Source organism: Notamacropus eugenii, chromosome 4, assembly GCF_028372415.1.
Source record: "Notamacropus eugenii isolate mMacEug1 chromosome 4, mMacEug1.pri_v2, whole genome shotgun sequence".
NCBI classification, from domain to species: Eukaryota; Metazoa; Chordata; class Mammalia; order Diprotodontia; family Macropodidae; genus Notamacropus; species Notamacropus eugenii.
This window is the reverse complement of record NC_092875.1, coordinates 103,151,030-103,178,967: the sequence shown is the minus strand read 5'-3', so window position 1 is coordinate 103,178,967 and position 27,938 is coordinate 103,151,030. Positions and strand designations below refer to the sequence as shown.

The 27,938-nt window shown below is 37.3% G+C and overlaps 1 protein-coding gene across 5 annotated transcripts in view; it reads left to right on the top strand.

The window, feature by feature from the left end:
• Positions 1 to 27,938, top strand: part of KHDRBS3 (KH RNA binding domain containing, signal transduction associated 3) — a 309,488-nt gene that overhangs the window by 132,731 nt on the left and 148,819 nt on the right. For all 5 annotated transcript variants that reach the window (XM_072602997.1, XM_072602998.1, XM_072602996.1 and 2 more), the window contains exon 2: positions 9,796 to 9,914. In XM_072602997.1, the coding sequence (XP_072459098.1) occupies positions 9,796 to 9,914 (119 nt within the window). The remainder of the gene's footprint in view (positions 1 to 9,795; positions 9,915 to 27,938) is intronic.

Below are 27,938 nucleotides of genomic sequence, written 5' to 3'. Positions count from 1 at the left end.
TACAATAGTAGCACCTGTCTCAAAAGATTATTATGAAGATTAAATTAAATAATATATGTAAAGTGCTTTGTAAACCTTAAAGCATTCAACAAATATTAGTTGCTAATTAAAGAATTTTGGAAAGAGGGAAACTGTGACTACTTATTTATTCTTTTACACAGCTCTACAGTTTTTCGTATAATGAAGCAAAATATGACTAACTCTAATTTTTACTGATTGATTCTGTTTCTCTCCTATGAGATCAAACAAAATAAGTCCAATCCATCTTATACATATAAAGCATTTAAAACAGATTTATCTGTCAATATAGGCAGCCCACCTCCCACCCTGGCTTTTACATATTCAAAAGTATCTTTGGAATAGGAATTTGAATTATACCTTGAGGCTTGCTGCCTGAAAGAGCAACACGACAGTTTGATACCAGTAGCAACAAGATGACCTGGTAGAATCATAGAATTCTGGTATTAGAAAGAACTTCAGAAGTTATTCATTACAGTTTCTGTCCATCACCACTTAAGTGTCATCTTCAATTCCTTGATCTCTTATTTCTCATGTCCAGTCTTTTGCAAAGTCCTGTTTATTTCACTTTAATATAATTTCTCATGTATATATACACACACGTACATACATATGTATATGTATATATACATGTGTGTGTATATACATATATGTTTATATATGTGTGTTTACATATGCATACACACACACACACACACACACACATACAATGTGTATCCCTTTTTCTTCTCTGGACACTAGTACAACCCTTGTGCAGATGTACATTGTTTTATGACTGAACTTTTACAATAACTTTGTGGTTAGTCTTCTCTCAAGTCTGTCTTTCAGCCTTTCCTCCTCTAAACTATCAAATTCATCTTCTTAGTATGTCTTTATCTATATCTATCTATCTATCTATCTATTTATCTATCTATCTATCTATATACACACACATATATAAGTCTCTATATAGGTGTGCCCACCTAGACCTCTTTTGAATGAAGTTTTATGACTTCTTGTTACTTTGAGGATCAAATATAAAATCCACTGTTATAATCCTTTATAACCTGGCCCTTTTCTACCTTTCTAGTCTTGTTACAATTTACTCCATTAATTCCTAGCTATCAGTGTTCAAGGTCAGATATGAACTCAGATCTTCTTGACTCCTGGCCTGGCTCTATCCATAGTATGCTATGAATGCTATGAGCCTTCCCTGTATTACTCCCATTTTATTTTGTATTGTATATTGTGTGTATGTATAATTGTGTGTTAATGTATGTATAACTATATATTATATATATACATGCATACATATATACATATATAATTAGAAATAATTTATATATAGTTGTTTGTATATCTGTGAACCTTTAGATTGTGAACTGCTTGAGAATAGCAACTAGATTTTGTTTTATCATTTATTTTTGTTTTGTTTTGTTTTATTTTTGTATTACCATACTTAGCACTGAGCCTGGCCCCCATCATAGGCATGTAGTAAATGTCTACCAAATACAGCCCATTCTGATTTTCCACATTTTACTTTTTAGGGAGTTTTTTATATAATGAGTTAAAATATTCCTTCCTATAACTTCTATTTATTGTGCCTAATTCTAGTTCTATGTCCTAATCCCTACTCTTGATTCTATTTCTACTGTATGAGGTCAAACAGAATGAGTTGATTCTTCCCCTTCTTTACTGCTCAAATGTAATTATCCACTTGCTCTCCCAATACATTTTCTTCTTCAGGTGCTGAGCTCTCTTAAAAATGCTGTAGTGTACCATGTCTGCTTGTAGTAATGAGACTTAGACTTTTATTCCCTTTGCCATCATTTACTAGTTTTGCTCTCCTGGGAATAGTAATTAGCCTCCTGAGCTTTAAATCCTTATCTGTAAGATGGTGATGATGATGCCACTTTCTTCATAATATTATGAATGGAGCTCCTGTAAACATAAGAGTACTCTACAAATGCAAGGTGATACCATTTTTTTACCTCCCCCAAATCTACTTAAGCTTGTGAATATGCCTTCAAAAATGTTTCATTCAGACCCATGAGAGCAGACCCAGTCTGAATTGGGCATCATCTAACAGGAATGGCCTTTATCATGCTCTGTGATTTCTGTGATACACCTAAAGATCTCATTCACATTCCTGACTCTCATGTCACAGGGTTGAATTACATTAAGCTTACAGCACATGAGGACACTATTGTTGTACTTTGTGTGGATTTCTTTTTGTAGCTGCCGTTCATCTGTTCTGTACTTCTGCAGTTATTATTTTGAACAGTCTTTCATTTATGTAGAGCTTTATATTTTGTAAAGCATATTACTATACATAATTACATTTGATCCTCACAACTCCTCTGTGAGGTAGGTGCTATTTTCTCCATTTTATAGATGAGGGAATTGAGGCTGACCAGCAGTTAAGTGAGTTGCCCAGAAAGAGAGCAGAAAGATTTTGAATTCAGGTCTTGCTGACTAAAAAGTCCAGCATTTGATCCACTAGACCACCTAACTTTATTATGAATTCCTAAGAAATGATTATGGAGAGAGATGCATTGTGAATGTACATAGGTTTGGACATATTACTACCAGTAGCTTTTGGGTTAAAAGTGACATAAAAGATGTCATTAAAGAAGTTTTGATGGGAAAAAGGTGGAATGGTCATGTAGCTAGAGTGACAGATTGCCAGTCTGAGTCCTAAAATTATACCCATAAGCTGTAAAGACCTAGGAAAAAGTCTCAGTCAAGTATATTCTATGGGGGGGAAATTATGGGAGCAAAAGGCACAACACATGCAGAAGTGAACACGTGGATGGGTTCTTTGTCTTCATTCTGTAGTAGTAGAGGTAGTACTCACTTTTAGATGATGAATTTGTTGATATATTTGCCAAATGGTTTTACCTTTTGCTTTATTTTGTTTCCTAATTCTGTCTTCATGTACATTTATCTTATCTTTTCTGGGTTCATGATTGAATAAAAGTACCATCCATGACTTCATCTTCCTAAATGATCCATAAGCTTCTTTTCTGTAATGAAGACATATTTTTGCAACATTTGTATTAAACACCTCCCTTCATATTGATTGATCCATTCATCAACACATTTTAGGTTAGCTAGTTTTGAACCCATCTAAATATATTAAATGTACTATCATCTTGTTTCATTTCTCCACTATATCCTCAATATCATTGTAAGAGTGTTTGTTAGATTCTTTATCTAAACCCAAGCATACTATCTCTATGTCAGCTGACTAAAATACAATTGATAGCCAAACATTGGGAACAAATATATTTTTTAAAGATAATACATTTGATAACCCTATCTCACATCTATCTACATTTCTAACCTCAGAACTTTATACAATGGTTAAAGATCTAGAATTGTCTGTGGTATTCCAGGCTATGGATCAGGGGGATGGTCAGAGACAACTTGACCTCTTAGAGCAGTGAAGTCAAAGTCAAATAGAAATGTATTACTTCAGGCATATATGACTTTGGAAAATAAAAAAAAAATTAACATTATGACATTTTTAAAAATGTACTTATCAAATATTTCTTAGTTACAATTTCATCTGGTCAGGAACACTTGGGAGTTTGAAAGTATGACAATGCTTGTCTTAGAGTAAAATCATGGAGGATTCTTGTATTATTGGAGGGAAACTTCTTTAAGATCTGACCATCTGGGTAGAGCCAAGATGGTGGAGTAAAAGCAGGAACTTACTTGGGCTTTCCCCCAACCCCCTCAAAATACCTGTAATAAATTACTCAGGGACAGAATCAAGATAGCGGAGTAGAAAGAAGTACATACTTTAGCTCTTCCCCCACAGCCCATAAAATACCTGTAAAGAAAGACTCTCAACAAATTCTAGAGAAGCAGAATTCACAGAGAGATGGAGTGGAGGAGATTTCCAGCCTAGGGTGACCTGGAAGGCTGACGGGAAAGGTCTGTCACACAGGATGCGGAGTGGAACCCAGCCCAGCCTTGGCCAAGTGACTCTGGAAAGAGCAGGACTGGAGCGGGCTTCTGGGACCAAAACCTCAGAAGTAGCGACAGTGCAGATCTCTCAACCCACAGGCACCAAAGGTCAGTGAGAGGGCTTTTTCAGCCTGAGCAAGAAGGGAGCAGAGTCCATCCCTGGCCCTGGCCCAAAGCGGTGGTGGAGGCTGGGCAGCAAAGGCTTTTAGGGACAGGCAGGCAGCAGGTGACATCCACTGTTCCATTGTTGGAGCACTGAGAATAAAGCCTCTGGGGGAATTGAGCAGCTGATCTGAATCTCAGTTCTCAGCACGGTCCTGGGGTGAGCAGGAACACTAGGACCCTTGTCTTGACAAAGAATTCAGAAGTCAAGTAACTGGCTGGGAAAATGCCCAAAAAAGGGAAAAAAAATAAGACCATAGAAGGTTACTTGCTTGGTAAGAGGTATTTTCTTCCATCCTTTCTGATGAGGAAGAACAAAGCATACTGTCAGAGGAAGTCAAGGCTTCTGCATCCAGTACCTCCAAAATAAGTATACAGTGGGCCCAGGCCACGTAAGAGCTTGAAAAGTGAGTCAACAGCTTGCTAAAGGAGACCTAAAAAAATGCTGAGGAAAATAGCACCTTTAAAAACAGGCTAACTCAATTGGAAAAAGAGGTCCAAAAAGCCAACGAAGAGAAGAAGGCTTTAGAAAGCAGAATTAGCCATATGGAAAAGGAGGTTCAAAAGCTCGCTGAAGAAAATAGTTCTTTAAAAATGAGAGTGAAGGTCAGGGAAGCTCATGGCTATATGATAAACCAAGAAGTTGCAAAACAAAACCAAAGGCATGAAAAAAAAGATAATGTGAAATATCTCATTGGAAAAACAACTGACTTGGAAAATAGATCCAGGAGAGACAATTTAAAAATTATGAGACTACCTGAAAGCCATGATCAAAAGAAAAAGCCTCGACATTATCTTTCATGAAATTATCAAGGAAAACTGCCCTGATATTCTAGAACCAGGGGGCAAAATAAATATTGAAAGAATCCACTGATCACCTCCTGAAAGAGACCCAACGAGAGAAACTCCTAGTAATATTGTGGCCAAATTTCAGAGTTCCCAGGTCAAGGAGAAAATATTGTAAGCAGCTAGAAAGAAACAGTTTGAGTATTGTGGAAATACAGTGAGGATAACACAGGATCTGGCAGCTTCTACATTAAGGTATTGAAGGGCTTGGAATAGGATATTCCAAAAGTCAAAGGAACTGGGATTAAAACCAAGAATCACTTACACAGCAAAACTGAGTATAATACATCAGGGGGAAAAATGGTCATTCAATGAAATAGAGGACTTTGAAACATTCTTGATGAAAAGACCACAGCTGAGAAGAAAATTTGACTTTCAAACACAAGAATCAAGAGAAGCATGAAAAGGTAAACAGGAAAGGGCAATCATAAAGGAATTTCTAAAGCTGAACTGTTTACATTCCTACATGGAAAGATAAAATGTGTAACTCTTGATACTTTTCTCAGTATTTGGGTAGGTGGATTATACACACACACACACACATACACAGACAGAGAGCACAGGTTGAGTTGAATCAGAAAGAATGATATCTATAAAAAATAAAATTAAAGCGTGAGAGGAATATATTGGGAGGAGAAATGGAATGGGGCAAACTATCACTAATGAAAGAGATAAGAAAAATATTTTTCAATGGAGGAGAAAAGGGAGGAGGTGAGAGGGGAAAAGTGAAGCTTACTGTCATCACATATGACTTAAGGAGGGAATAACATGCTCACTCAATTTGGTATAAAAATCTATCTTATACTATAGGAAAGTAGGGGAAAAGGGGACAAGTGGGGTGAGGGGGATAATAGAAAGGAGGGCCAATGGGAGAAGGCAGTAATTAGAAGTAAACACTTTGGGAAAAGGACAAAGGTCAAATGAGAGAATAGAATAAATGGGGGACTGGGATAGGGTAGAGGAAAATATAGTTAGTCTTACACAACATGGCCGTTATGGAAGTCTTGCGCAAAACTACACATATTGAATTGCTTGCCTTCTCAGTGGGGATGGGTGGGGAGTGAGGAAGAGAGGGAAGTTGGAATTCAAAGTATTAGAAACGAATGTTGAAAATTGTTATTGCATATAACTGGGAAATAACAAATACAGACAATGCAGTATAGAAATCTATCTTGCCCTTCAAGTAAAGAGAGAAGATGGGGATAAGGGAAGGATCGGGTGTGATAGAAGGGAGGGCACATTGAGGTAAGGGGTAATCAGAATGCAAGGTGTTATGGGGTGGAGGGAGGGGAAAGATGGGGAGAAAAATTGGAACCCAAAATTTTGTGAAAATGAATGGTGAAATCTAAAAATAAATCATTAAAACTATAAAAAAATTACTCTAAACAAATCCTAGCACAACAGAAGCTACAGAATTACAGAATGAAACAAACTTGCAACTCAAGATAATCTGCACGGTCAACAGGAAGGGTCTCTTGCAGCAGGCTGATTGAAGAATGCAACAGCACAAATAGGGCTGGAATAGGCTTTGGGGACTGCATTACTGGCAGCTGCAATAGATTCCAGCTTTTCAACCCACAAATGTCAAAGACAATTTCAAAGATCAGTAGGAAAGATCTCTCACCTGGGTGAGAGAGGAGCATGGTCCAGCCTCAGTGTCAGACCCAAGGTGGCAGCAGCCACTGCCTTGGCATCAGATGCTTCTGGAGCTCTCAGCTTCCAGGCAGTAGGAGTATCAAGTGGCTGATCAGAGGGGGTTCACAGGGATCTCTTTGCTGTCTCTGAGATAGGAATCTCTTGATTTGTCTGTGCTTGGATCTGGGTGGCAGTCCTGGGATAAGATTAAGTACTGATGTGGCAGAGCTCAGAGTGGCAGTGGAGAGGGAATCCTTATAGTTCCAAGGCAGAAAAGAGTGCTTCTGGTTGCTCACAGACCAGAGCAAAGGCCAGGAGAGGAGTAAACACATCTCCTTTGATCATACTGTCTTGGAGAACCGAAAATTTACAGAAGTACCTTTGAAATCAGCTGCACAAAGCCCCTGAAGCTTAAGACAGTAAACCCTCCACTTAACAAAGACAAAAGACAAGTAATTGGCTAGGGAAATGAACAATCAGAAGGAAAAATATCAGGCTGTAGAATCTTACTTTCTTTGTGACAAAGTACTTATTTCTTTGGTGACAAGGAAGATCAAAACATATAAGCAGAAGAAAACAATGAAGTCAAAACTCCTGCATGCAAAGCCTCCAAGAAAAAAATGAATTGGTCACAGGCCATGGAGAAGCTCAAAAAGAATTTTGAAAATCAAGTAAGAGAAGTAGAGAAAAAATTGGGAAGAGAAATGAGAGTGATGTAAGAAAATCATGAAAAAGAAGTCAACTTGTTAACAGTGATCCCCCAAATGCTGAAAAAATAACACCTTTAAAAATAGACTAACCCAAATGGTAAAAAAGACCCAAAAAGCCAGTGAGGAGAAGAATGCCTTAAAAAGCAGAATTGGCCAGATGGGAAAGGAGGTCCAAAAGCTCACTGAAGAACCTTAAGTCCTCAAAAATTAGAATGAAGTAAATGGAAGCTAATGAATTTATGAGAAGTCAAGAAATGATAAAATAAAACCAAAAGAATGAAAAAAATAGAAAACAATGTGAAATATCCCGTTGAAAAAGCAACTGACCTGGAAAATAGATCCAGGAGAGACAATTTGGAAATTATGGGACTACCTGAAAGCCATGATCAAAAAAAGAGCCTAGACATCATCTTTCATGAAATTATCAAGGAAAACAGCCCTAAGATTCTAGAACCAGAGGGTAAAATAAATATTGAAAGAATCCACCAATCCTCTCCTGACAAAGATCCCCAAAGGAAAACTCCTAGGAATATTGTAGCCAAATTCCACAGTTCCCAGGTCAAGGAAAATATGTTGCAAACAGAAAAACAATTCAAGTATTATGGAAACACAATCAAGATAATACAAGATTTAGCAGCTTCTACACTATTGGATCAGAGGACTCAGGATATGATATTTTGAAGGTCAAAGCAGGTAGCATTAAAACCAAGAATCACCTATCCAACAAAACTGAGCATAATGCTTCAGTGGAAAGATGGAATTCCAATGACACAGAGGGCTTCCAAACAGAAGAGTCAAAAGAAGCATGAAAAGGTAGACAGGAAAGGGAAATCATAAGGGAATTATTAAAGTTGAGTTGTTTACATTCCTACATGGAGAGAAGATATTTGTTACTCGTGAGATCTTTCTCAGTATTAGGTTAGTTAAGAAGGAATGTGTGTGTGTGTGTGTGTGTGTGTGTGTGTATGTATGTATGGTCTATGTTTCTACACACACACACACACACACACACACACACACACGGCACAGGTTAAGCTGAATATGAAGAGATAAAATATAAAAGTAAAATTAAGTGTTCAGAGGAATATACTGGGAGAAAGAAAGGGAGAGGTAGGATGTAGCAAATCATCTCATAAAGGAGGGATGAAAGAGAGTTTACAATGGAGGGGAACAGGGAGGAGGTGAGAGGGAATAAGTGAACTTTACTCTCATCAGATTTGGCTTAAGGAGGCAATAATATACATACTCAATTGGGCGTGGAAATCTGTCTTATACCCTACAGGAAAGCTGGGGGGAAGGGAATAAGAGAAGGAGGGTAATAGGGATGGCAGATTAGGGGAGGGGGTAATCAGAAGCAAACATTTTTGAGGAGGGACAAGTGAAAGGAGAGAATAGAATAAATGGAGGGTGAGACAGGATAGAATGAAATATAGTTAGTCTTTCACAACATGACTGTTATGGAAATATCTTGCGTGACTACACATCTGTAACCTATATGGAATTGTTTGCCTTCTCAATGAGGGTAGATGAAGAGAGAGGGAGAAAAAGTGGAACTCAAAGTTTTAAAAATGAGTGTTAAAAATGTTTTTACAAGAAACTGGGAAATAAGTTATACAGGCAGTGGGGTATAGAAATCTGTTTTGCCCTACAGGAAAATAGAAGTAAAGGGGACAAGAGAAGCAGGAGGTGGGGGAAGTGATAGAAGGGAAAGCAGAGCTGAGGAAAGAGTAATCTATATGCATGCTGTCTTAGGGTGATAGGAGGGGAGAAACGGGGAGAAAATTTGGTTTTCAAAATCTTGTAGAAGTGAATGTTGAAAACTAATAATAATAATAAAGATCTCAACAGCTGATGATTAGCTGAAAGATGGGAGAATCTTTGCTCTGGAAAAGATTATTTAGGGATGGATATGATAATTATTTTCAGCTATTCAGAAACCCTCGTTTATAACGAATGAATGGATGGATAGATAAATGAATAAATCATTGAATGAAACAAGAAAAATGATCACTTACTATGTGCAAAGGCACAGTGCTAAATGCTAGAAATGCAAAGAGAAGAAGGATTAGATTAATTCTTTTTTCTTTTTCCTTAGAAGGCAGATTTAAGATTAAATCCTAAAAGTTTAAAATGTGGGCAAATTCATAGATTAGAGTTCTTAATGGTTCCAATTTTTCTGTAAATGAAATTCAGGAAATCCCTAGGAAAATAATTCTTCTATATTATTCAGGTTAATATTATCCATTGCCATAAATAATTGGCATTTGACTATATAGGTTCATGTTCTTGTATACTTTTAATGTATCATTTAAATTAAATATCAAAGTTGGCATTTTCTTCTATAGCCACTTCACATTTTGTTACTATGTGTTTTTTGAACCATGATAAAGATGACCAAACTGATGACTTCTAGAATATAGTAAGTTACCAACTTCATCTGATGTGATTTTTGTCTTCTTTTACCCTACAGAAATTGAGAAATTCCAAAAAGGAGAAAGTAAAGAAGAGGAAAAGTACATTGATGTTGTAATTAATAAGAACATGAAGCTGGGGCAGAAGGTATTAATTCCTGTAAAACAATTCCCCAAGGTAAATGATTCAACTAATCTTAAATGAGCTACTAATTCTTTTATTAACTATTTGAAATATTTTAATTTAATTATTTCATTTCAGGAATTTGGAAGCTATTCTTTCCACATTTGCATTTTGACGTCAAAATACTATACAAAAATAACTCATAGAAATTTCTATACTTTTTATTAGCAAAACTGACATAGCAACTTTTGCTACTGGCTACTCAAAAATGAATGTTAGCTTTGTGTTTCTGAATGGGGAGTTGTACAAAATAATGTTATAGAAAGTTTTATTGCAAGCTTGATGGGATCTAAGACATCATGTATTTCTGGGTCCAATTTTCCTTTTCACTTTTTAGATGATCGTGAACATGATGTAAGGGGACCAGGGATAAGACATGTATCATTTCATTCCCCCAAGAAATAATTTTACTCTCAGACCTCAAATTCTGTCTTTTCTGAAAATCAGTACTCAGAGATTCCATGCTCAGTGATTTAAGCCATTGAAGGTATAGAATTGTTTATTTCTGCTTATAATTATTCTGCATGAAAGCCACAAGTCAACCTTGGATGGAATATGATGTAGTTACCAAAAAGCTCCTCAGTTAAATAAACAGAAAAGCTATGGTGCTCTCAAAGATAAAGCTCTGAGTATAGGGTACTTTAATAGACTAAAACTGCTCTGAGATTTCTGGGATACCCTCTCTTTACTAAATTCCCATCCACTATATTCTGGGCTCATGCTAGGTTCTGGGAATAAAAGAAAAACAAAAAACAATCCCCATTCTCAAAGAGTTTATATTCTCATGGGGAAGATGGCAAGTGTATGCATAAATACAAACAGCATTAACTATAAATATAATTACATTCATTGTTAAACACAGTGTAGTTTGGGACGGAGAGCCTGGTAATTGGAGAGATCATGCAGGAAATGCAGCTTGAGCTTCATCTAAAATGATGAGAGGGACTTTATGAATTTGAGATAGGGAGGGGACACATGCGATTTCAGGTATATAGTATGATCATTTCAAAGTCACAGGAGAGATATAGAGTACTATGTGTTTAAGGCAAAGAGAGGCTAGTTTGGCTGGGTCCCAGAATACAAGAGTTCATTTGAGTCTGGAAAGAGAGATCAGATTCAGGTTGTATAAAGTTGTAAAAAGTAAAGAAAGGAATTTATATTTCATTGTAAAGGTTGTGTGATGTCAGTGGAGTTGGTTATATAAAGGAGTCAAATAGCCAGATCTGCTATTAATTTAAATCACTTTGGTATTAGTATGTAGGATGGACTGGAGTATTGAATGACTTGAGGCAGGGTACTGTAATGGTAATTTAAGGTTAATCATGAGTGGGAGGAAGAGTTAAAGATCATTAATAGGCCTCAGTAGTGTTTGTGAATTTCTGTTGAGGTACTGGGTCAGTAGGTCCTACCTATCCCCTGGCTCTTAAAAGTGTATAATAAATACTCTAAGGTGAGGTTTTGTTCGGGGGCTTATTTATTGGATGTGTTTATTTGGCCAGAGGAGGCTCTGGGCTGATGCTAAGGAGTCCCCCTGTCTCACCCTTCCCCCTTGGAAAACCCGGATGTTGGTGCTTCTCTCTCTAATAACTATGTATGTATGTAATGGTTAGACAGTTGGATCTGTCTGTTGATTGTGATGTATGTACTGCTTATTGTCAGACAGTTGGTTTTTATTTGTATTTTCTCTGAAGTTCAGGATGCTGATTTTTTTTCCTCTGAACTAAGTGAATGATATGTGTTAAAGTAAATTATTGACCCCTCAAGAGTTGCTTTCTTTTTAGAAGAGCAAATCTAAGAACCTGTACAGCAGGCCCTCTTGTGTATGCTGAAGTCCTTACTGTTACAGATACCAGTTAGGAAGCCATTACAGTAATTTAGGTGAGAGGTAATGCAGGCCTAAGTTTGCCAGGCCTAGAGGCCTGAGGGCTACCCGAGTCTTACCTTACCTATCGCAGGTCTTCGGCTGGCCAAATCGGATAAACGTATGAGAGAAGAGACTTTCCGGAGTCGAACAAGGGTTAGGCTTTATTCAGGGTCCTGGTTACATGTGCAGGGGGAACTCTTCCTTAGGAGAGAGAGAGAAATCTCCCAAGGAGGCAAAGATCTTACAGTAAGAGAATGAAAGCAGAAGTGGAAGTGGGGAGAGAGGGGGGAGGGAAGAGCGAAGAGAGGAAAAGGGGCCTTCTGTCCTGTAAGGGCCCCTCAGCGCTAAGAGCGCCTTCAGGCTTTCCTGACCCTACTTAAGCTCTCCTGCCGCATAGTTTGCACCTGAATACCGTGCCTGTTAGATAACAATAGGTGTGCCCAGATCCGGGCCAGTCTCGAGGGCGGGGATGCTCTCTCCCATCACGTTCTCACGGGAAGAGGCGGAAATACACGAGATCTCACTCCTCAATTCCCTGCTGTTTCCTGGGGGGCCTCATGAGAACTCTAAGGTTTAGAAGCTCTCACCTTTACCCGCCCGAGACTGTCCACATGGAACTGAGCTTACACCCCCAACATAAGTTAATGTAGTATTTTGCAAACAAGTGGAGAAAGGGGGTCAAGTGCAAGAATATTAAGGTAGGGCAAGATTTGGCAATGAATTGATATGTAAGGTTAGGAAGTATTAGAAACCTGGCAAAAGGCCCAGGTTATGAAACTTGTAAATTGTAAGATAGTGCTTTTGAAGGAAATAGGGAAGCATAGAAACGCTTGTAACACAACTGGGAACCATCCTGGACTCATCGCTATTCTCCCCCACCCCTCAATATTCAGTCTTTTGCTAATGTCTGTCAGTTTCACCTTTGCAACATCTCTAAATGTTACCCCTTCTCTTCTCTGATCATACCGCCATCTTAGTGCAGGCCCTCATGACCTCAAACCTGGACTTTTGGTATTCAAATCCCTTAATAACCTAATCTGTCTTTCTATTCTTCTTCCACTCTATTCCCCCATGTCTTCTTCAGTCCAGTGACACTAGCCTTCTGGCCATTCCATGAACAAGACCTTCCATGTCTCAGCTCTGGGTATTTTCTCTGGCTGTTCCCCATCTCTGGAATGTTCATTCCTTCTGGAATGAGCTTCCTTTAACTCACAACTAAAATGGAAACCTTTCCCAGTTCCTCTTAGTTGTAGTGCCTTCCCTTTGTTAATTACTTGCTATTTATCTTGCATATAGCTTACCTTGTATATATTGGTTTTCATGTTTTCTTCTGTATTAGATTGTAAGCTCTTTGTCTTGTTCTTCTTTTTTTAAAAATCTCCAATGTTTAGCATAGTGCCTGACACATAATAGATGCTTGATAAATGTTTATTGATTTATTGGAAAAGGATGAGTTTAGAAAAAACAATAAATTCAGTTTAAAATCCTTCTTGGATATATAGTTTGATATGTCAGATATGCATGGGGATGTAGGACTGATGGATCTATAGATCTAGTGATCATCAGCAAAATAAAGTCAGCAGACATTTATTGATCACTTACTATGTGGTAGGTACTGTGAAAAGTGCAGGGGATTAAAATAAAGGCAAAAGCACTCTCTGTTCTCAAGAATGTGACATTCTAATGAGGGAGACCAAATGCAGTTAACAATATAATAAACAAGGTAAATTGGATATAATCTCAAGGTAAGGACCTAGCAATAGGGTAGACTAAGAGAAGCTTCTTGGAGAAGGTAAGATTTGAGCTGAAAGCAGAGACAGGAAGGAGGAATACTCTGAGCATAGAAGACAGTCAGTGAAAAGAACTAGAGTGGGTAAATGGCATGTTTATATTTGAGAAATAGCAAGAAGGCCTATGCTGGTTAGTGAGAAAGTGTAGAGGGAGCAGAGAAAAGTGCCTAAAACTGAATCTTAGAGAATATGCAAGTAGGTGAAATATGTGTGATGAGCCAACAGGAAGAGATTGAGGAGAACAATTAGGCAGGTAGTTGGCAAAACAGAAGAAAAAAGTGTCACAAAAACTCAGAAGAGAATGTCTGGATGTAAGAGAGTCAAAGACAACAAATATGTAAAGAAGGATTATTTTGGGAAAAAAACTTGAAATATCAGATTTGGCAGTTTTAAAACCATTGAGAAGTGGGTTGAGGCTTCCAGTGCCAACATGGTTGAGTGAGGAAGAAACTCTGTACATTCCTCCCAAATCTCCTTGCATAAAACTTGAAAACCATCTCAGAAATGATCTAGGATTAGAGAAGCAGTTTAGCAGCATGGCAGAAAAGGTCTGTCTGACTGGGGTGGGAAGATGGGAATAGAGAGAGGTCCAAGAGCAGCATCAACCAGCCTCAAAGCAGGGACCTGCAGCAAGATTCCAAACATGGAGCAATCCACCAGCCAGGCCCTTGTCCTCCTGCAAAGCAGCAGCGCTACCCCCTCCCATCCCCCCAGCAGGCAAGTCAGCAATATGTACATTATAGCAAATTCCTAATCTCAGCACAGGCCATCAATGAGGTCTTGCCCTCATTGTTGACCAACAGTAAGATCAGCCAGTAGCAAGACCCCACTCCTGGATCACCCAGCATCTAGATAGATTTCTATACCCAAATGAGTGTGTATGTCATTCCCTCTAGGAACCAATTCTGAGAAGAGTAAGGTTCACTCATTCCCTGTCATGTCCCCACTCTTCTCCACCACCAAAGTGCTTTTTTTGCCTCTTTTATGTGAGGTAATTTACCCTTTTCTTCTATCTATGCTTCTCTTTTTCTCCCAGTACATTCCTTTCTCACACTCTTTAATTTTAATTTTTAGATATCCCTTCATATTCAAATCACAAGTGTGCTCTCTGTCTATATTTGCTCCTTCTAGCTACCCTAATAGCAAGAAAGGTCTTAGTAGTTACAAATATCATCTTCCTGTGTAGTAAAGAGTTTAACTTTATTAAGTCCCTTATGATTTCCCTTTTCTGTTTACCATTTTATGCTTGTCTTGAGTCTTGTATTTGGAAGTCAAATTTTCTATTCGTCTCTGGTCTTTTCATCAAGAATGCTTGAAAGTTCTCTATTTCATTGAATGTCCATTTTCTCCCAGAAGAATTATACACAGTTTTGCTGAGTAGGTGATTCTTGGTTGTAATCCTAGCTCGTTTGCCTTCTGGAATATCATATTCTAAGCTCTCTAAATCATTAGTGTAAAAGCTGCTAAATCTTGTGTTATCCTGACTGTGGCTCCATGATACTTAAATTGTTTCTCTCTAGCTGCTTGCTATATTTTCTCCTTGACCTGGAAACTCTGGAATTTGAGTTTAATAATCCTGGGATCTCTTTCAGGAGGTGATTGGTGGATTCTTTCCATTTCTGTTTTACCCTCTGGTTGTCTAGTTGTAGAATATTGGAGCAGTTTTCTTTGATAATTTCTTGAAAGATGATGTCTAGTCTCTTGTTTTGATCATGGCTTTCAGGTAGTCCAGTAATTTTTAAATTTACTCTCCTGGATCTGTTTTCCAGGTCAGTTGTTTTTCCAGTGAGATATTTCACACTGTTTTCTATTGTTTCAATTCTTTTAGTTTTTTTTATTGCTTCTCTATTTCTAATAAAGTCATTAGCTTCCACTTACTCCATTCTAATTTTCAAGGACTTATTTTCTTCAGCGAGCTCTTGGACCTCCTTTTCTATTTGGCCAGTTATGCTTTTTAAGGCATTTTTCTCATTGGCTTTTTGGATCTCTTTTACCATTTGTGTGTCTGTTTTTAAAAGTGTTATTTCCTTCAGCATTTTGGGGGATCCATTTAAAAAAATGGTTTTCTTGCATCATTCTCATTTCTCTTCCTAGTTTTTCCTCTGCTTTTTCTTACCTGATTTTCAAAATCGTTTTTGAGCTCTTCCATGACCTGTGACCAATTCATATTTTTCTTGGAGGTTTTGAATATAGGAACGTTGCCTTTGTTGTCTTCTGAGTGTGTGTTTTGATCTTCCTTGTCACCACAGTAACTTTTTATGGTCAGAGTTTTATGTCTGTCATTCGCTTATTTTCCCAACGTATTACTTGAGTTTTAACACTGTTAAAGTAGGAATCTGCTTCCAGGGTGGAGCATTCACTGACCCAAGTTTTAGGGGGTTTGTGTAGCTGTTTCCAGAGGTACTTCTAGGGATCTGTAAGTTTTCAATTCTTCCCAGTGATATGATCTAGGCTGCTTAGGAGAGGTGTTTACTACACTTCTTGATTTGTGCTCTGGTCTGTGAGTGATCACAAGTACTCTTTTCTGCCCTGTATTTGTGAGGAGAGTCCTCCCTTCACTGAAGCCTCAAACTAGTGCTTCTCTTTTCCTTGGGTCTGCCACCCATGATTGTGACCTTGATATGAATATGGGCAAAGCAAGAATCCTACCTCAGTGCTAATAAAAAGACCTCTGTAATCTTCTTCTAACCAATTGTTCAGTCTTATTATATGTGGGCTGAGAGCTCCAAAAGAATCCACGACCACTGCTGCTGATGATTGAGGCCTGTTCTTCATTTGCTGCAATGTGGTCTGTGCTGGTGTGGCCTGGGCTGGACTTTGCTTCTCTCTCGAGAGCTTGGGTGAATATATCTTTCCTGCCAATGTTCCATGTTGCTTGACCTGGAAGTTTGTTTAATTTGGTCTTTATGTGAGTTCTGCTACTCTAGAATTTGTTTAGTCATTTTTTATAAAGGCTTTTGGAAGGGTTTGAGGTAGAGCTCAGGCAAATCACTGCCTTTACTCCTCCATTTTGACTCCATCATTTTGGCTCCACCCCTTAAACCTGATTTTCTACAAGCCTCACGTGCCTTCTCCTTTGGGGATGCTTTCTTCCTCAGAAAATCATATATGTTTGTATTATACATGTCAAATATACATATATATACACACACAAATATGTTATATAATGTTTGTGGCATATTCACATACTAAATATGCTATTTGTCTTAGAATATGTCATATTTCCTTAGTACGTTGTAAGTTCCTTGAGGACAGGGACTGAGCTTTGCTTTGTTTTTATGCCCTTCAATGCATAACATAATTCCTTACTATTGGATAAATAATTTTATTATTTGATTGGTAGCTCATTTTTACTAACTGCAATGTCTAACTTATGGCAAACAACCTGTTTGCTACATCTGTTCCCTGAGTTCAGGGATCAGTGCCTAGTCACTAGGGATTCCAAGGAAGCTTAATTTATTTAGGACAGGCTTCCTGCTTCTTTTGATGAAGGGGTAGATAATTTGTTCAGCTTACTTTAATTGCTTCATTAGTTCTATCCACCGTATTTCTCTTTCTTCCTGATTTCCACATACCTCCTTGTGTTTATAACTTTGAATTGACTGAGGAGAAGGATCTTTCAGTATGTGAAAATAATTTTCATCTTGTAGGACAGTTGAGCATAACAGAATTTCAGTGATTAGGATATTAAGATACATCCTCCATGTATATGTTAACTATAGCAGAAAAGAAGTACTTCATAATCATAATTAGACTAGTTAATAGATTTCCTTTTGGGATTACATAGTCATAGTAACTTAATTTCAGAGCTTGATGGAGGCTTAGTTGCTGTGTTGTAAATCTCATACCCAAAATAATAATCCTGTGGCAATATTTCTAGCAAGTCCTTAGGTTCCAATTAGAATCTTAGTGAAGAATATTAATGAGAATGATGCTGGAGTAGTAACCTTCCCTTCCACAGACATAGAACTTTAGATGATGTAAAAGGTTTGTCTTGCTAGGCTAATGGAAGAGTCTGGGCTTTTAGTAGGAGAGGGGTTAAGCAAATTTTACTTCCAGAGACTAATGCCCTACCATTACATTAGTCTGTGTAAGCACCCAAAAAGCTCACAAGTGGGAAGAAAAAGTAGCTCAACAGGTATTAATCATAAGTGTTTTCCTGAAAGAACAAAATATTACTTCCTTCTTTTCCTTAAGTACCAAGGAACTAATGATTCTCTGAATTAAAAGTAATTAATTCAGAATGCTGTGGAAACTAGGTTTGCATTAAGTACAGAGTGGAAATTAAAAGTCTAATTTAAAGTGTATACTCCCTTATGAATTTTTAAAAAAATAATCAAATAATAGAACTTGAATGATATTTTAGATGGTTATTTGATCCAGGTACCTGTTTTCAGGAAGATAATTTTTCTTGAACATTCATTGAAGATGATTGAAAAGTATTCTAGAACAGAGGGTAGTTTATTATCTCCTTGAAAATTTCTAGGGAAAATGGCTATAGCAGATGACAAGGCTTTTTTTTTTAATGTCCTTAAAATATACCATAGGACAGTTAGATGGTAGAGTTGATAGAGTGCTGAGCCTGGAGTCAGGAAAACTTATCTTTCTGTGTTCAAATCTGGCCTGATACGCTTAGTAGCTGTGTGACCCTGGGCAAGTCATTTACCTCTGTTTGCCTCAGTTTCCTCACCTGTCAAAGGAGCTGGAGAAGGAAATGGCAAACTACTCCAGTATCTTTGCCAAGAAAATTCTAAATGGGGTCACAAAATGTTGGACATGACGGAGAACAACTGAATAACAACAAACGTGCCATGCATGTCCTATAGATACAATAGAAAAAGAATTCAACTTCTGCCTCTAATGAACTGACACTGTCTTTGAAACTACAGCATGTGTAAGACAGATCAGCTCAGAGGACTAATGGATAGAGCTGGACCTGGAGTCAGAAAGAGTTGATTTCAAATTTGACCAGGACATTGACTAGTTGTGTGACCTTGGGGAAGTCATTTAAGCTGTGTTTCTCTTAGTTTCCTCAGTTAGAAAATGAGAATAATAAATACTCCTTCCTCTCATGGTTTTTGTGAGGATTAAATCCAATTCTTAGCATGCATCCTAAGGTGCTTGTTTCACAGGAGCAACACCCTACGAACTGGAAGGGAAAGTGGATCTAAAGGTCAAATTGGAAAGGGAATTCTGAATTTTCTTTGGCAGGGGTCATGGATAAGGAAGTCAGTGGTTGAAAGGGTGGAAAAAGGATTATTGAAAGGAAGGTTGGGAAGGGGGTTCTGGAGTGGAAAAGGATGAAGGCAGTCTTATTTGGCTTGAGGTCAGTTTTTGATTACAAGTTATTTCCTTTGATCCAGCCAACTGTTTAGTGTTTCATTGTTTGAGTCATTATTAGTTCATTTTTTTCATATAAATGAATGTCCTTTTCCTGAAATATTGCTTCTATTATTTTTTTCCAAAATTAATTTTTACAACTAAAATTCATATTACTCTACTTGGAAAATAACCCTCTTCTTACATCACTTTATGAACATTAGTAATTTTAATATTGAGCATGCACTAAAATTGAACCTTGATATAAAATAGATTCCATGAAGCATACTTCTCTGTGAAATGACATTTTAATTATAATTTTTCTCAAATAATTGGTATTATTTTGACTTCAGTAGAGTGTGTCAATTATAGGTTGTTGAGGAAAACACTTATCTTCATGAAATAAAGGAAGTATAGTCATGGTAGCACAAAAGTAATGTGCAATAGTTGTATATTTTCAGGTTTCTACATATTTGATTATTCTTATAAGTGCTTAAAGAAATCTTCCATTGAAATTCTTAGTATTAGCTGTATAAATGAGTCATAAGAAACAACAAATCCACACTGTTCAATAATTTTTCTAGCTATGTTAAATGACTGTGATTAGACTTAATATTTTTTCATTCAGAAGAACAGTGGAAATAAAAATTGTAGTGCTACAGAGAATAAGTGAAGACAACGTTCACTAATTGTCAGAAACTTGTCAGGAGTAAGAACCTCGATGGAAAGGTTATTTACTATCTTATATTTGGGGTTTTGTATCCTTTTTTGTATTATGGACCTCTGACACCTGGCAAAAAGTATGACCCCGTTCTCAGAATAATGCTTTTAAATGCATAAACTAAGATATATAGGATTACAAAGGAAGCCATTTTCATTGAAATACAGTTCTTTCTATCTATCTATCTGCCTAAAAATTCACAGACTAGGTTAAAAACTTCTGTTCAGTCAATCAGTAAACATTTATTAACCTCATTCTATGTGCCTAGGCACTGTGCGAAGTACTGGGGAGATGATTTTTTTTTCTTTTTTCTTTTTTTAAATTTAATTTTATTATTATTATTTTTTTAATGTTTTACAATCACTGCCATTAAATTAAGATTTTATCCCCCCCACACCTGCCCCCCCACTACCCCCCCTCCCTCCCCACGATAGCATACAATTCTGTATAGGTTCTATATATACTTTCCTGTTGAGTACGTTTTCACTATAGTCATGCTATGTAGTCAAACTAAAATAAATGGAAGAAATCATATAACAAATCAAAACATGGTACACAAAAACACACACAAACATGATCTGCTGCATTCTGCGAATGACTTCCATATTTCTTTCTCTGAGTGTGGAAGGCATTTTGCCTTAGGAAACCACCATTGGGATTTTTTTTAATAAGTTTTTGTGTTATTACGAAATTCCAAGTCTACCAGAAAAAACTCTTGCACACTGTGGTCGTTGCTGTGCACAAAGTTCTCCTGGTTCTGCTCCTTTCACTCAGCATCAGATCATATAAGTCCTTCCAGGCCTCTCTGAAGTCTTCCTGTTCATCATTTCTTATGGCACAATAGTACTCCATTACATTCGTATACCATAATTTATTCAGTCATTCCCCAATTGATGGGCATCCTTTTGACTTCCAGTTTTTGGCAACTACAAAGAGTGCTGCTATAAATATTTTTGTACATGTGGGACCTTTTCCCATTTTTATGATCTCTTGGGGATACAGTCCTAGTAGAGATATTGGTGGGTCAAAGGGTATGCACATTTTTGTAGCCCTTCAGGTATAGTTCCAAATTGCTCTCCAGAATGGTTGGATGAGCTCACAGCTCCACCAACAATGAATTAGTGTTCCAACTCTCCCACATCCTCTCCAGCATTTATCATTTTCTTGTTCTGTCATGTTTGCCAATCTTATAGGTGTGATGTGGTACCTCAGAGTTGTTTTGATTTGCATCTCTCTAATCAATAGTGATTTAGAGCATTTTTTCATATGATTATAGATATCTTTAATTTCTTCCTCTGAAAATTGCCTGTTCATATCCTTTGACCATTTGTCAATTGGGGAATGACTTGTATGGTTATACATTTGAGTCAGTTCTCTATGTATTATAGAAATGAGGCCTTTATCCCCAAGCTTAGCTGTAAAAATTCTTTCCCAATTTACTATATCCCTCCAAATTTTGGTTGCATTGGGTTTGGTTGTGCAAAAACTTCTCAGTTTAATGTAATCAAAATTATCCATCTTGCATTTCATAATGCTTTCTATCTCTGATTTAGTAAAAAATTGTTCCCTTCTCCATAAATCTGATAAATACACTATTCCTTGCTTCTCTAGTTTATTCATGGTATCAATCTTTATACCTAAGTCATGTACCCATTTGGACTTTATTCTTGTGTATGGTGTCAGGCATGGGTCTATGCCTAATTTCTGCCACACTGTTATCCAGTTTTCCCAGCAATTTTTGTTGAACAGTAAATTCATATCCCAGAAGCTGGGGTCCTTGGGTTTATCAAACAGGAGGTTGCTATATTCCTTGCCTACTGTGTCTTGAGTGCCAAGTCTATTCCACTTGTCTACCTCTCTGTTTCTTAGCCAATACCAAGTGGTTTTGATAATTGCTGCTTTATAGTACAATTTGAGGTCTGGAAGTTCTAGGCCACCTTCCCAAGCATTTCTTTTCATTAGTCCCTTTGATATTCTGGACATTTTGTTCTTCCAAATGAATTTTGATATTATTTTATCCAGCTCTAGAAAATAATTATCTGATAGTTTAATTGGTATGGCACTAAATAAGTAAATTAATTTAGGCAGAATTGTCATTTTTATTATATTAGCACGGCCTACCCACGTGCAACTGATGTTTTTCCACTTACTTAAATCTGACTTTATTTGTGCAAAAAGTGTCTTGTAATTGTGTCCATCTAATCCCTGGGTTTGTTTTGGCAGGTAAACTCCTAAGTATTTTATAGTGTCTACTCTAGCTTTCTCTTTCTATCTCTTGCTGTTGGACTTTGTTGCTAATATATAGGAATGCAGAAGATTTGTGTGGGTTTATTTTGTAACCTGCAACTTTGCCAAAGTTGTTTATTATTTCAAGTAGTTTTTTACTTGAATCTCTGGGATTCTCTAAGTAAATCATCATATCATCTGCAAAGAGTGATAACTTAGTTTCTTCTTTGGCTATTCTTATTCCTTCAATATCTTTATCTTGTCTAATTGCTACAGCTAACATTTCTAGTACCATATTGAATAATAGTGGTGATAATGGACATCCTTGTTTCACCCCTGATTTTATTGGGAATGCATCTAGCTTATCCCCATTGCATATAATGCTTGCTGAAGGTTTTAGATAGATACTGCTTATTATTTTATGGAAAGTTCCCTTTATTCCCATGTTCTCCCGTGTTTTTAGTAGGAATGGGTGTTGTATTTTGTCAAAAGCTTTTTCTGCATCTATTGAGATAATCATGTGGTTTTTGCTAGCTTTGTTGTTGATGTGATCGATAATGTTAATAGTTTTCCTAATATTGAACCAGCCCTGCATTCCTGGTATGAATCCTACCTGATCATAATGTATTAATCTCATGATAAGCTGCTGTATTCGTTTTGCTAAAATCTTACTTAAAATTTTTGCATCTGTATTCATTAGGGAAATTGGTCTATAATTTTCTTTCTCCTTTTTGTCTCTTCCTGGTTTGGGTATCAGAACCATTATTTGTATCATAGAAAGAATTTGGGAGGACTCCTTCTTCCCCAATTTTCAAAAATAGTCTACATAGTATTGGCATTAACTGTTCTTTAAATGTTTGATAGAATTCACTTGTGAATCCATCTGGCCTTGGAGATTTTTTCCTAGGGAGTTCATTGATGGCTTGTTCAATTTCTTTTTCTGAGATGGGGTTGTTTAAGTATTCAACTTCCTCTTCTGTTAATCTGGGCAATTTGTATTTTTTAAAATATTTCATCCATCTCGTTTAGATTATCGAATTTGTGGGCATAAAGTTGGGCAAAGTAGTTTCTAATTATTGTTTTAATTTCCTCCTCATTGGAGGTGAGTTCACCCCTTTCATTTTTAATATTAGTAATTTGATTTTCTTCTTTCTTTTAATCAAATTGACCAAAGGTTTATTAATTTTATTAGTTTTTTCATAAAACCAACTATTGGTTTTATTTATTAATTCAATAGTTTTCTTAATTTCAATTTTATTAATCTCTTCTTTGGTTTTCAGTATTTCTAATTTGGTATTTACTTGGGGATTTTCAGTTTGTCCTTTTTCTAGCTTTTTCAGCTGCATGCCCAAGTCATTGATCTCCTCTTTCTCTATTTTATTTATGTAAGCATTCAAAGATATAAGACTTTCCCTAAGAACTGCTTTTGCAGTATCCCATAATATTTGGTATTGTCATTCTCTTGAATGAAATTGTTGATTGTTTCTATGATTTCTTCTTTAACCCATTCCTTCTTTAGGATTAGATTATTTAGTTTCCAATTGATTTTTGGTTTATCTTTCCATGGCCTTTTATTACATGTAATTTTTATTGCATTATGATCTGAGAAGGATGCATTGATTATCTCTACCTTTCTGCATTGGATTGTGAGATTTTTATGTCCTAGTACATGGTCAATTTTTGTAAATGTTCCATGTACCGCTGAGAAAAAGGTATATTCCTTTCTATTCCCATTCAATTTTCTCCAAAGATCTATCATATCTATCTTCTCCAGAGTTCTATTTCCTCCTTAACCTCTTTCTTGTTTATTTTGAGGTTAGATTTATCAAGTTTGGAGAGGGGGAGGTTGAGGTCCCCCACTAGTAAAGTTTTACTGTCAATTTCTTTCTTCAACTCCCCTAACCTCTTCTCTCTAAGAATCTGGATGCTATCCCACTTGGAGCATACATGTTTAGTAATGATATTGCTTCATTGTCTGTGGTGCCTTTTAGCAGGATATAGTTTCCATCCTTATCCCTTTTGATTAGATCTATTTCTGCTTTTGCTTTGTCTGAGATTAGGATTGCTACTCCTGCCTTTCTTACATGAGCTGAAGCACAATATATTCTGCTCCATCCTTTGACCTTTATCCTACGTGTATCCTCCCGTTTCAGATGTGTTTCTTGTAAGCAGCATATTGTTGGATTATGGCTTTTAATCAATTCTGCTATCCGTCTCCATTTTATGGGAGAATCCATTCCATTCACATTCACAGTTATGATTACAATCTGTGTACTTCCCTCCATCCTATTTCCCACCATTTGTGCTTTTAGCTCTCCTGTCTTCCTTCCCCTCCTCAATAGTATTCACTTTTCACCACCTCCTCCTGCAGCCTTCCCCTCCTTCTTTTAGCCCCTCTCCCTTTTACTCCCCTTTACTCTTATTGCTTTTTCCCTCCCTTTTAGCCTCCCTCCCCTTTCTTCCCCCTTTCCCTCCTACTGCCTGTAGAGCTAGTTAGGATTATCTACTTAAGTTTATTGTTCCCTCCTTTAAACAAATCAGATGAGAGTACCTCTCAAACAATGCTCACCTCCCTCCCCTCCTTCCCTCTACTATAATTTTATACTTCTTCCTGTGATATAATTTGCCATTTTCTGCTTCCTCCTTTTCACACCTCCTATTACAATCCCTTCTCATACTTAAATCATATTTTTGACATGACATCATTTACTTTATACCCATTCCCTTTACGTATATCCCTTTTATGCACAATTCTCAAGATTAACAGGTATCGTCTTCCCTTATAGGGAGGCAAACAGTTTGCCCCAATTGAGTAACAAGTTTTTGTTTTTGTTTTTCCCCTCTGTTTACCTTTTTATGATTCTCTTGAGACCTGCATTTGAAGATCGAATTGTCTATTGAGTTCTGGCGTTTTGGTCAGGAAGCTCTGGAAATCCCTTATTTCGTTGAATGACTTTCTCGTTGCCTGAAATATTATGCTGAACTTTGCTGGGGAGTTGATCCTTTGGTTGAAGTCCCAGCTCCTTTGTCTTACGGAATATTGGGTTCCAATTCTTTTGATCTTTTAATGTAGAAGCTGCAAGGTCCTGTGTGATCCTGGCTGTATCTCCTTGATATTTGAATTGTTTCTTTCTGGCTACTTGTAGTATTTTCTCCTTCACTTGATAGCTCTGGAATTTGGCAACGATATTTCTTGGGGTTTTGAGTTTGGGATCCCTTTCGGGAGGGGAACAGTGGATTCTTTCGATGACTATTTTGCCCTCTGAATCTAGCACTGCTGGGCAATTTTCCTTGATATTGTCCAGATATTGGAAGATATTATCCAGACTCTTTTCTTCGTCATGGGTTTCTGGTAGGCCAATAATTCTTAAATTTTCTCTCCTGGTTCTATTTTCCAGGTGAGTTGTTTTTCCAATTAAATATTTTACATTTTCTTCTATCTTTTCATTCTTTAGATTTTGTTTGACTGATTCTTGCTGTCTCATTGAGTCATTAGTTTCTACTTGCCCAATTCTAACCTTTATCATGTTGTTTTCTTCAGTTAACTTTTGCATCTCCTTTTCCATCTGACCAATTTTTCCCTTTAAGGAGTTATTTTCTCCAGTTAATTTTTGTACTTCCTTTTCCATTCAACCAATTTTCCCAGTTAGGCTTTGTGTTTCCTTTTCCATTTGATCAATTTTCCCAATTAGGTTTTGGGTTTCCTTTTCCGTTTGATTAACTCTTCCTTTTAGGGAATTATTTTCTCCAGTTAATTTCTGAACTTTCTTTTCCATTTGTTCAGTTTTCCTTTTCAAAGTGATGTTCTCATCAGTGAATTCTTTTTTTATAATTTTAAAATCATTGGCCAGTTTTTCTTCTATTTCCTTCTTCAGCTGTTCCTGGAAAGCTAGTTGTGCTTGCGAGAGGTTCATAGTCCCTTCTGAAGTTTCAGATGGAAGTACAGTCTCAGCTCTGACCTCTTTGGTGTTTGTGTTTTGGTCCTTATCCCCATAGAAAGATTCTATGGTTTTTTCACCCTTCATCTGCCCTTTCTTGTTCATGATGTTGACTCAGTGTTGTAGCTTCTGGTTCTTTCAGTCAGAAGCTACAGAACTTTGTGTTGAGCTGATGTGTGAAAAAGCTAAAAGCAGGTTTTTGTTTTTTGTTTCCCAGATCAACCCTGGGGTTAGCTTGTTAAGTGTGTGGGAGGAGTGGTCTGGTCACAGGGATCTCCTCAGCTGAACTGAGGCAAAGGCAAGCTCAGGGGATGGTGATCTCAACTTCCCTATTGTCTTCCCGTTTCCCCTGGAGTGCTGAGGCACGCCTAGATGCTAATGCATGTTCCCACCCCTCCTGGGGCTCCTCTCCTGGTGCTGAGGTTTGCCTGGGTCCTAGTGCGAGTTTTCTCTTCCCTGGGTCCTCTGTCCTTCCAGTTTGCCTCCACCACAGTAGGAGGAATCCCCCTTAGCTATTTTCCTAGCCTCTGGTGTTATGAGACTATTTGCCCCCTTCTGCTGTTCCTGCTGATCCAGGATTTTTCTGGGGAAATATTTTATAGTTCTTTCATGGTCATCAGTGGGGGAGGAGAGAGCATTTACTGAACTCTGCGCCATCCTGGCTCCCGGAAGTTCAAGTAGGTGACGTAACGAAGTTTAATCTTCAGGCTTAAGGTCTCAGGAGCTGCTGTGCTCCTGAGCTATCTGGCGCTCAGCAGCTCTCACTGGCTCAGTTCAGCTTGTCTCCAGCTCCGCTGGTTCCACCTGCTGCTCTTAGGTTTCTTGGGTCCCTTCTGCTCTGCTGCGCTTACCTTGCTGCGCTGTGCGCTGGAGGCTCACCCCCGTGGAACAGATCCTTCCTATGGACCTTCCAGTCCAACCTAGGCTCCAAATCCACCACAGTCTGTCTCCCACTGGATTCCGCACCTCCAAAATTTAGTCAGATTCTCCTTTCAGAGGTATCCGAAGGAGTTTGTCCAAGAGCTTAGGTGAGTCGTTGCTCTCACTCCGCCATCTTGGCTCGGCCTGAGATTCTGTCCAGATAAGATTTTTTGTTGTCCATTCTCACAGAGGATCAACTGTCGTCATTATGCTATAGTTAAGTTTCATTGTGTCTGACTGTGGCTGATCAAACCGGTAAAGCTCAGAATATTCTGTTACAGGTTGGGCACAAATAGTTTGTGTGAACATTTGGGGTGGATTCTCTAAATGTGTGCATCTTGCATTTCTTTTGAGCCATTTCAATTCTACTTTGCTCATAGAGCACAACACCATCTCTCATGTGGGCATGCCATGCTGAGTGGTCCTGTGCAGTTGTTTCCCGTGTTACATAATGAATTCTAGTGTTCTTAAGAGAGACCTTGAAAGTGTCCTTGTATTGCTTCTTCTGACCATCATGGGAATGCTTACCCTATGCAAGTTCTCCATAAAATAATCTTTTTGACAAGAGGCAAAAGAAAATCCCTGTCCTCAAGGAACTTGAAATGTAATGGGAGTGATAAAATGCAAATAAATATATAAAACCAAACTATATACAGAATAAATAGAAAATTGTTAACAGAGGGAAGGCACTAAAATTAAGGGGCTAGGGAAGACTTGTTCATGAACAGAAATTATTTAGAATGTATAATACTTGTATGTACCTTACTTTACACTACTTACATATACTCATATATACTAATATATATTATATAATATACATATGTAGTGTTATATATAATATGTATATTACATATACATCTTAAGCAAATCTTTTTTATTCATCAAAATTCATGAAATCTTAGTCTATTCCAGTGCAAAATTTTCTATTTTTTTGTGATATCTTTTGCAGTATTCTTAGTCCATTATTTCATAGTTTAGGACTTGGGCTACATTGTCAATTAAGCATTTGTTAACTCTTTAAGAGAATGAACCCATGATTTATATTTTTATATCTTCACAGCCCCTCACCCAATTCTGAACCTTTTGGAACACACTCTGCCATATTCTGTTGAATTATTTTCAGATCATGCTATCTTGCTATCTTAACAGCAATTTTTAAATTGAAAAGCAAGATGATGCTTAACTATAAAAGAAAGGATAGACCAGTAAAATCATCTAAATTATTTGGAATTCAGTTCA